The sequence below is a fragment of the Gopherus flavomarginatus genome, chromosome 23 (genome assembly GCF_025201925.1).
Source record: "Gopherus flavomarginatus isolate rGopFla2 chromosome 23, rGopFla2.mat.asm, whole genome shotgun sequence".
In the NCBI taxonomy this organism is placed as follows: domain Eukaryota; kingdom Metazoa; phylum Chordata; order Testudines; family Testudinidae; genus Gopherus; species Gopherus flavomarginatus.
This window is the reverse complement of record NC_066639.1, coordinates 1,455,501-1,466,124: the sequence shown is the minus strand read 5'-3', so window position 1 is coordinate 1,466,124 and position 10,624 is coordinate 1,455,501. Positions and strand designations below refer to the sequence as shown.

Sequence of the window (10,624 nt, the reverse complement as noted above, 5' to 3'; positions counted from 1 at the left end):
AATGTCCTTTTCCCTCATCTGACAAGTAAATAGTTTGGTTGAAGTTGAATCATCACAGAGACTGTGTGTAATTTCATCTGGGAGCAGTGATTTCACTTAATTTAAAAAATACATTGGGATTAGAGTAAACCTGACAAATTTCACGTCATCGGCTGCACAGGGAAAGAAATGTTACCAACAAGGTTCCCCTCTGCTCCAGTGGGTAGTGATCTGCATCACCCTTGACCAGGCACGGAATATTTCTCCCGCAGAACTGCCTCAGTTCAACTCACTCATTGGAGCACTTAGGGGGCAGGTTGGGGGGAGCGATCGCTCAGTGGTTTGAACATTGGCCTGCTAAACCCAGGCTTGTGAATTCAATCCTTGAGGGGGCCATTTGGGGTTTTAGTTAGCAATTGGTCCTGCACCAAGCAGGGGGTTGGACAAGATGACCTTCTGAGGTCCCTTCCAACCCTAATAATAATCTATGAAAATCTTATCCAGTCCTCACTTTTTTCTGCCCCCTCCCCACCCACTGTTCACTTATTCCCTCCTCCATACCAATAGATTTGGGGAGTTAGAAGTGTCCTTTTCCTTCCTCTGACAAGTTAATTTTTTGTACAGAATTGAATCATCATAAAGATTGTGTGTGATTTTCTTTTAGGAGCAGTTTGTCATTGCATTTAATGTTGTAAAGAAATTGAGAGGAGATTAAGCCTCATAAATTTTATGACCAGTAGATAATATGAAAAATGTATACACACTAAAAAACAGGGGTTTCCAAAGAAATGAGCTCTCTGTCTTAACGTGAGTCCTGTCAATAGTGAGAAACAACAGGTAAGAGATGGAGAAAGGAAAACCTTTTTCTCTTGATGTTGAGAACATGAAACCCTTCAAAGAGCCATCAGATAAACAGTTCCTGTGCCACTTTCAGAAAAGTCAAACAGCTGACTCTCCTAGTAAAAAATACTCCTAATAATAATGTATATTAATTTTCTTTTTTTTTTTAGAGGAACACGATAAAGCAATTCGTAAGTGTCATACTCTTTCCTCCGACAAGGAAAAGGTTGTACAAATTTGTCTCCTCATAAGACTGTGGTTTATTTAATTGCTTACTTTTTTGGGTGGGATTTTTTTAACCAGCAAAAGATTAAAAACCTGATGCTGCACCATTAATATTGGTTAGAGCTTTGCCAATGACTACAGTGAGTGTGGGATCAAACACCACCTGCCCAAGTCATATCACTGAAACAACAATGCTGACCATTTGCAGGTCAGAAATTCCATTCTTTGCACCAGCATAACTCTGAGCAAAGCTAATGGGAATATGTGATATACGAAGTGTCATAGAACTGTTTCCACTCAAGAAAGAGAGGTTAGAGTCACTGTGGATAGTTCTCTGAAAACATCTACTCCATGTGCAGTGACAGTCAAAGATAGCAAACAGAATATTGAGAATCATTAGGAAAGGGATAGACAATAAAACAGAAAATATCCTATTGCCTCTATATAAATCCATGGTACCTTCCACATCTTGAATCCTGTGTGCAGATCTGGTCGCCCCATCTCAAAAAAGATACATTGGAATTGGAAAAGATACAGAGAAAGGCAACTAAAATGATGAGGGGTATGGGACACCTTCCGTATGACACAGATTAAAAAGACTGGGATTTTCAGCTCGGAAAAGAGACAACTGAAGGGGGAAATGAGAGAGGTCTATAAAATCATGACTTGTGTGGCGAAAGTAAATAAGGAAGTGTTACTTCCTCCTTCTCATAACACAAGAACTAGGGGTCATCCAGTGAAATGAACAGGCAGCAGGTTTAAAACAAACAAAAGGAAGTATTTCTTCACACAACACACTGTCAACCTGCGGGAACTTTTTGCTAGAGGATGTTGTGAAGGCCAAGACACTAACAGGGTTCTAAAAAGAACTAGATAAATTCATGGAGGACGGATCCATCAATGGCTATTAGCCAGGCTGGGCAGGAATGGTGTTCGTAGCCTCTGTTCATCGGAAGCTGGGACTGCGTGACGGGGATGGATCACTAGATGATTGCTTGTTTGGTTCATTCCCCCGGAGGTACCTGGCTCTGGCGGCTGTCAGCAGACAGGATACTGGGCTAGATGGACTTTTGGTCTGACCCAGCAGGGCCGTTCTTATGAACTCAAAACATTCAGAATTGTAAATCCTTCAAGATAGTTAGTTACTTTTTGACACTTGACTCTAGTGTAGCCACATGATTAGTAAAACATGAAAGAAATGTTTATTATCTAGGGGCCAGGCATTCATATAATGAAAACACTCCTTTAAATCTGCATTAGCTGAAAAATGTTTTTCAATAACCTGTATGTACTTCTGTTTGCTTTGTTTTATTTCCTAGAGAAACATCTTAGAAAAATCCGTAAGTTCAATTTTTTTCTCCAAATAGAACCTGTTTATTGAGTTGTTTGCGGTTTTATTATTTATGTTTATGATTGTTATTAAAGAGCTATACCAAGCACAGAGTATTTCTCCTGCAGAACTGCCTCAATTTAACTCACTTGAGCACTTGGGGAAGGAATAGGGGGATCCAAAATCATTTCTACTCCCCACTGTATTCTCCCCACTCCCTGCCCAGCTGTGTTTTTATTCCCTCCTCCGTCCCAATGGACTTTGGGAATTAGAAGTGTCCTTTACCTTCTCTGACAAGTTAATATTTTGTGCAAAGTCAGACCATCGTAAAGGGTGTGTGTAATTTTATTTTGGGAGCAGTTGTTGGTTATTTCATATAATGTTACTAAGAAATTGGGATGAGACTACGCCTGATAAATTTCACCCCTGCTGGTGTTATGAAAAAGTTCTACACACTAAAAACAGGGGATTCAAAAGGAATGAGCTCTCCACCTAATATTGAGTACTGATAATAGTGAGAAACAACAGGTAAGAGATGGAGACCAGAAAACCTTTTCTTTTGGTGTTGACAACATGAAACGTCAAAGAGTCATCAGTTATGTAATTCTTGTTCAACTTTCACAAAACTCAGACAGCTTCTATCTATGCAGAAGATGTTTCTAATAATAATTTATATTAATTTTTGTATATTTTGTTTAGGGAAACTTGATATAGAAATCGGTAAGTGTCATACTCTTTCCTCCAACAAAGAAAAGGTCGTACAAATTTGTCTCCTCATAAGACTGTGGTTTATTTAATTGTTTACTATTTTGGGTGGGATTTTTTAACCAGCAAAAGATTAAAACCCTGATGCTGCACCATTAATACTTGTTAGAGCTTTGCCAATGACTTCAGTGAGTGTGGGATCAAACACCACCTGCCCAAGTCATATCACTGAAACAACAATGCTGACCATTTGTGGGTCAGAAATTTCATTCTTTGCAGCAGCATAACTCTGAGCAAAGCTAATGGGAATATGTGATATACGAGGCGTCACACTGTCTGGAGTGAGTTAGGAGTGTGGGCACCTCACACAGAGCAGACTGCCATAAATAGGGCACAAAACCCCAAACTGAGAGCGCTATACTTAGATTTCACCAGCCAAGGAACAAGTGAAAGCCCCTTAGGCACTATAAGCCCAAAGCCAGAAGTCACAGACAGTCTCCTTGGTACTCTGGTCCATGTACCCACCCCAGCAAACTAGACTATGTGGTAGATGGTTGCTTTACTCCAGATTATACCCAGTCCCAAAAGACCAGTCTCTCCCCCAGATCAATTTGCATTTTAGATCTCATACCAAAGAAAATGCTTGCTGGCAATCCTATAGTAAACTAACAAAGGATTTATTAAGTAAAAAAAGAGAAATGAGGGTTATTGAAAGGTTAGAGCAGGCACAAATAAATGCACAAATGAGTTAGTCCATAATTTCAAAAGGGAAGAGAGATGTAGTAGTCTGCCAGTTTCCAAATGTCTTTTAGGGCTAACCCAGTGTAACTCCAGGATTGCTGGTTTCTGGTTCAGTAATTCTAGCCCTGCTGGAATCCAAACAGGCAAAAGATGAAGATTTTTCCTTATAAGCATTTTTAAAAAATCATCTAACAGAATCGAAGCTGACAGGACAGCATACACAGGTCACATATTCATGTTGGGAAGGTGGAAGAATGCACTTAAAGTCTTTGATCCTTGATCTCGCACAGTGGCTTATTTGCTTTCAATGCACAGGAATTGACTCCTCCATGTTGGAGTCCTTCATGTGCATTACCCAAGGCTTCATCCCTGTTTGCGGAGTTGCTATGGGCTTGTCTTCACTACCGGGGCAAGTCAACCTAGGTTACGCTACTCCAGCCATGTGAATAACATACCTGGAGTCAACGTAGCTTAGATCAAGTTACCGCGGTGTTTTCATTGTTCTGCATTGATGGGAGACATTCTCCCATACTCTTCTGGGGGAGCTGGAGTACTGGAGTTGACTGTAGGGTGCTCTGCTGTCAATTTAGCGGATCTTTACTAGACACCAGCTTGCCCCGGTAGTGAAGACAAGCCCTTAGTCACAGAGGTTTACGATGCAGATACCTGCTATCACTTTATAACATGGAATATAGATAATTCAGAGCAATATCTGCAGCATAGCACAAGATTTTCATGAAGTCTAAACACGAAACACATCCTTATGAGCTGAACAATATTAACATATATACAGGTGAGCTGGTCTGTTTCCTGCTATGAAATTGTCAGTTCTTATCTGACACCTGTAGCCTTGGCAAGAGCTGGCATCTGGTATAACAGTGCATCCGACGAACGCTCATGCTCCAAAACATCTGTTAGTCTATAAGGTGCCAAAGGACTCTTTGATGCTTTTACAGATACAGACTAACACGGCTACCCCTCTGATACTTGGTATAACAGTGTCACACAGGAAGCAGAGGTGAGCTCCAGTGGCTTGATTTTTAAAGATATTTAGTCAGTTAACTCCCATTTAAATCAGTGGGTGTTAGGCAGCTAAATAACTATAAAAATCTGGCCCTAATTCCACAAGAGGAGATGCAATTCTTGATTTAGTCCTAAGTCAAGCACAGGATTTTTGTCCAATAGGTGAATAGAGCTGAACCATTTGATAATAGTGACCACAATACTGTATTATTAAATTTAACATCGCTCTGGGGGATATAACACAAAAGAAGTGCACCAGAGTAGCATTTAATTTCGGAAAAGGGAACTACACAATACTGAGAAAGCTCGTTACACTGTAATTAAAGTGTACAGTTCCAAAAGTGCAATGCCTGCAAGTGGAATGGAAACTTTTAAAAAACAACAGAATACAGCCTCAAATTAAATGTGTAACCCAAATTAAAAAACATAGTAAGAGGACCAAGATAGTGCCATTGGCTAAATGACAAACTAAAAGAAATGGTTAGGGTCAGAAAGGCATCCTTTAAAAACTGGAAGGTAAAACTTATTGACAAAAATAGAAAGGAGCATAAACTCTGGAAAGTCTAATTAGGAAGGCCAAAAAAGAATTTGAAGAGCAACTAGCCAAAGAATCAAAACAAACAGCAATTTTTTTTGAAATACATCAAAAGTAAGAAGGCTGTTAAACAAGCAGTGGGGCCACTGGATGATCGAGGTGCTGAAGGAGAACTCAAAGTAGATAAAGCCATTGCGGAGAGACTAAATGAATTCTTTGCGTTAGTCTTCACTGCAGAGAATGTGAGGGAGATTCCCAAACCTGAGCTATTCGTTTAAATGATAAATCTGAGTATCTGTCCCAGATTAAGGTATCATTAAAGGAGTTTTTGGAAGAAATTGATAAACAAAATAGTAATAAATCACCAGGACCAGATGGGATTCACCCAGGAGTTCTTAAGGAACTCAAACGTGAAATTACAGAACCACTAACTGTGGTATGTGAACCTATCGTCTAAATCAGCTTCTGTACCAGATGACTGGAGGATAGCTAATGTGACACCAATTTTTTAAAAAGGCTCCGGTAGTGAACTCAGCAATTACAGTCTGGTAAGCTTAACTCCAGTACCAGGCAAATTGGTTGAAACTCTAGTAAAGAACAGAATTATCAGACTCAGAGATGAACATGACTTGTTGTCAATCAACTGTACATGGTTGTTGTAAAGGGAAATCGTGCCTCGCCAATCTATTAGAATTCTTTGAGGGGGTCAACAAGCGTGTGAACAAAGTTGATCCAGTACTTAGACTTTTAGAAAGCCTTTGACAAGTTCCCTCACCAAAGAGTCTTAAGCAAAGCAAGCAGTCATGAGATAAGGGGGAAGTCCTCGCATGAATCGGTAACCGGTTAAAAGTAGGGCTGTCAATTAATTGCAGTTAACTTACACGATTAACTCAAAATAATTAATCGTGATTAAAGAAATCACAATTAATCACAAGTTTTAATCACACTGTTAAACAATAATAGAATGTCAATTGTAATTTATTAAATATTTTTGGATGTTATTCTACATTTTTAAATATATTGATTTCAATTACAACACAGAATACAAAGTCTACAGTGCTCACTTTGTTATTTTTTATTACAAATATTTGCCCGGTAAAAATGGTAAAGAAAAGAAATAGTATTTTTCAATTCACCTCATACAAGTACTGGGGTGCAATCTCTTTTTGGTGAAAGTGGAATGAACAATGGTAGATTTATTTTGTTACATAACTGCACTCAAAAACAAAACAACCTAAAACTTTAAGCCTACAAGTCCACTCAATCCTTCCTCTTGTTCAGCCAATCACTAAGAGAAACAAGTTTATTTACATTTATGGGAGATAATACTGACCGCTTCTTGTTTACAATGTCACCTGAAGGTGAAAACAAGAGGTCACATGGCACGTTTGTAGATGGCATTGCAAGGTATTTAATGCCAGATATGCGAAACATTTGTGTATGCCCCTTTATGTTTCGGCCATTCCAGAGAACACGCTTCCATGCTGATGACGCTCATTAAAAAAATAAATGCATTAATTGAATTTGTCACTGAACACCTTTGGGGAGAATTGTATGTCTCCTGTTCTGTTTTCCCCATGTTCTGCCATATATTTCACGTTATAGCAGTCTTGGATGACAACCAGCACATGTTCATTTTAAGAACACTTTCACAGCAGATTTGACAAAATGCAAAGAAGGTCCCAATGTGAGGTTTCTAAAGATAGCTACAGCACTCAACCCAAGGTTTAAGAATCTGAAGTGCCGTCCAAAATCTGAGAGGGACGAGGTGTGGAGCACGCTTTCAGAAGTCTTAAAAGAGCAACACTCAGATGCGGAAACTACAGAACCTGAATCACCGAAAAAAAAGAATCAACCTTCTGCTGGCATCTGACTCCCATGATGAAAATGAACACGCATCGGTCCGCTCTGCTTTGGATCGTTATCGAGCAGAACCCGTCATCAGCATGGACACACGTCCTCTGGAATGGTGGTTGAAGCATGAAGGAACATAGGAATCTTTAGTACATCTGGCACATAAGTATATGGTGCAGTGCCGTCTACAACTGTGCCCTGCGAATGCCTGTTCTCACTTTCGGGTGACGTAAACAAGAAGCAGGCAGCATTAGCTCCTGCAAATGTAGACAAACTTGTTTGTCAGAGCAATTGGCTGAACAAGAAGTAGGACTGAGGGGACTTTTAGGCTGTAAAGTTTTACACTGCTTTATTTTTGAAAGCAGTTATTTTTTGTACATAATTCTACATTTTTAAGTTCAACTTTTGTGATAAAGAAACTGCACTATGCTACTTGTATTAGGTGAATTGAAAAATCCTATTTTTTTTGGTTTTTTACAATGCAAAGATTTGTAAAAAAAAATAAATATAAAATGAGCGCTGTGCACGTTGTATTCTGTGTTGTAATTAAAAATCAATATATTTGAAAATGTAGAAAACATCCAAAAATATTTTAATACATGGTATTCTATTATTGTTTAACAGCACGATTAATCAGGTGATTAATCATGATTAATATTTTTAATCACTTGACATTCCTACTTAAAAGAGAGGAAACAAAGGGTAGGAATAAATGGTCAGTTTTCAGAATGGAGAGAGGTAAATAGTGGTGTCCACCATAGGTCTCTACTGGGACCAGCACTGTTCAACATATTCCTAAGTGATCTGGAAAAAGGTGTAAACAGTGAGGTGGCAAAATGTGCAGATGATACAAAGTTACTTGAAATAGCGAAGTTCAAAGTAGACTGCAAAGAGTTACAAAGGGATCTCACAAAACTGGATGACTGGGCACAAAATGGTAGATGAACTTAGTGGTGATAAATACAAAGTGATGCACATTGGCAAACATAATCCCAACTCTACATACAAAACAATGGGTCTAAATTAGATGTTTCCACTCAAGAAAGAGAACTTGGAGTCACTGTGGATAGTTCTCTGCAAACATCCACTCAGTGTGCAGCAACAGTCAAAAATAGCGAGCAGAATGTTGGGAATCATTAAGAAAGGGATAGATAATAAGACAGAAAATGTCATAACACCGCTATATAAATCCATGATAAATCCACATCTTGAATACTGCATGCAGACGTGGACGCCCATTGGAACTGTGAAAGATACAGAGAAAGGCAACTAAAATGATGAGGGGTATGGGACAGCTTTTCTGTATGAGGAAAGATTAAAAAGACTGGGATTTTCACCTTGGAAAAGAGACAACTGAAGGGGGATATGATAGAGGTCTATAAAATCATGGCTGGTGTGGAGAAAGTAAATAAGGAAGTGTTACTTATTCCTTCTCATAACACTAGAACTAGGAATCACCCAATGGCATTAATAGGCAGCAGGTTTAAAACAAACAGAAGGACGTACTTCTTCACACGATGCATGGTCAACCTGCGGAATTCCTTGCCAGGGGATGTTGTGAAGGCCAAAACTATAACCGGGTTCAAAACACGGATCACTCAACAATTGCTTGTTTGGTTCGTTCCCCCTGAGGTAGCTGGCACTGGCGGCTGTCAGCAGACAGGATACTGGGCTAGATGGACCTTTGGTCTGACCCAGCAGGGTCATTCTTATGAACTCAAACCATTCAGAATTGTAGATCCTTCAAGATAGTTAGTTACTTTTTGACACTTGACTCTAGTGTAGCCACATGGTTAGTAAAACAGGAATGAAATGTTTATTATCTAGAGGCCAGGAATTCATATAATGAAAACACTCCTTTAAATCTGCATTAGCTGAAAAATGTTTTTCAATAACTTGTATGTATTTCTGTTTGCTTTATTTTATTTCCTTAGAGAAACATCTTAGTAAAATCGGTAAGTTCATTTTTTTCTCCAAATAGATTCCTTTTTCTTAAGTTGTTTGTTCTTTTATTATTCATGATTATGATTAAAGAGATATCAACTTGAAATATCAAATATAATGTATTGATAATAGTTTAGTATGTAGCTAATGAGAAATCATAAAGAAAATATTATTTAAAATATATCTTCTCTGAGGGTCAAATTCTCTCAGTACTGGAGGCACCAGGAAGTGGGGGACCAGGAACATTGTGTGCCCCAAATGTCTTTTTCCTTCATCTGACAAGTAAATAGTTTGGTCAGAGTTGAATCATTAGGGAGACTGTGGGTAATTTCATTTTGTGAGCAGTTGTTTGTCATTTCATTTAATGTTAAAAAGAAATTGAGGTGAGACTAAGTCTGATAAATTTCACCCCAATAGGTATTATGAAAAAGTTATACACGGTAGAAAATAGGAGTTCAAATAGACATGAAATCTCAGCCTTAAATTTAGTACTGGCAGTAGTGAGAAATAACACATAAGAGATGGAGAAAGGAAAATGTTTTTCTCTTGGTGTTGAAAACATTAAACCCATCAAAGACTCATCAAGTATATAATCACTGTGCAACTTTCACAAAACTCAGACAACCATATAACCAAGGAAAAATGCTCCTAATAATAATTTATCTTTATTTCTGTTTATTTTTAGAGAAACAAGATGCAGTAATTAGTAAGTGTCATACTCTTTCCTCCAGGAATGAAACCTTTTGTACAGATTTGTGGCCTCATGTAACCCTTCTGCCCATCTGAGCTGGCAGCAACAAGGGCCGGGTTCAGTATCCAGGGGTTCCGTTTCAATAACACAATGCATAACCGGCTCGAGCCCCCACCCAGTGACTTGGGATACTTACATACCACACCCCCCTGGGCGCCTCTAGGAGGCAATACTTCCCCTCTTGCAAGCACGGAGTCTGAGTGTAGCAAAATCCTTTTAATAAAGGAGGGAACAATGCGGCATCCCATTGGAGAAATACCACAAACAGGGTTATAACACAAACCATGAGCAAAAGACCCACCGAGTAAGTTTTGGCAGCGTCCTTTTCCCCGTAGGGTCTCAAGTCCAATCACCCCAAAGTCCAACAACCCAAAAGTCTCTGTCCCTGCTCAGTGCCACCCCAGAGTTCAAAAGTTTATCTGCAGAGTTTTACCCCCCCAGCATGGGTGGAAATGGGGGTGGAACACAGGGTGTTAACGGGCACCTTACATGGTCCGAGGCTGACTGCCCTGCCTCTCCATGGAGTTCGCATTCTGTGGGCTACTTCAACCATCCTGCAAACTGCTCTGCCAGCTGCTTAGCAATAGATCTGCAGGCTCCCCCACCAGTTAACACAGCACTCAGTGATTTCAGCTCTTAGTAGGGGAGCCCCAGTGCTGGTGCACCATTGGCCCAAAGTGAATTCAGCTCACCAGCT

General features: G+C 39.4%; 1 protein-coding gene across 1 annotated transcript in view; it reads left to right on the top strand.

Moving 5' to 3' along the window:
* The window catches only part of LOC127039442 (butyrophilin subfamily 2 member A2-like), a 32,166-nt gene that overhangs the window by 9,773 nt on the left and 11,769 nt on the right, over positions 1-10,624 (top strand). Inside the window, exons 4-8 of the mRNA XM_050933195.1 lie at positions 990-1,010; positions 2,364-2,384; positions 3,074-3,094; positions 9,167-9,187; positions 9,862-9,882. Of these exons, the coding sequence (XP_050789152.1) occupies positions 990-1,010; positions 2,364-2,384; positions 3,074-3,094; positions 9,167-9,187; positions 9,862-9,882 (105 nt within the window). The remainder of the gene's footprint in view (positions 1-989; positions 1,011-2,363; positions 2,385-3,073; positions 3,095-9,166; positions 9,188-9,861; positions 9,883-10,624) is intronic.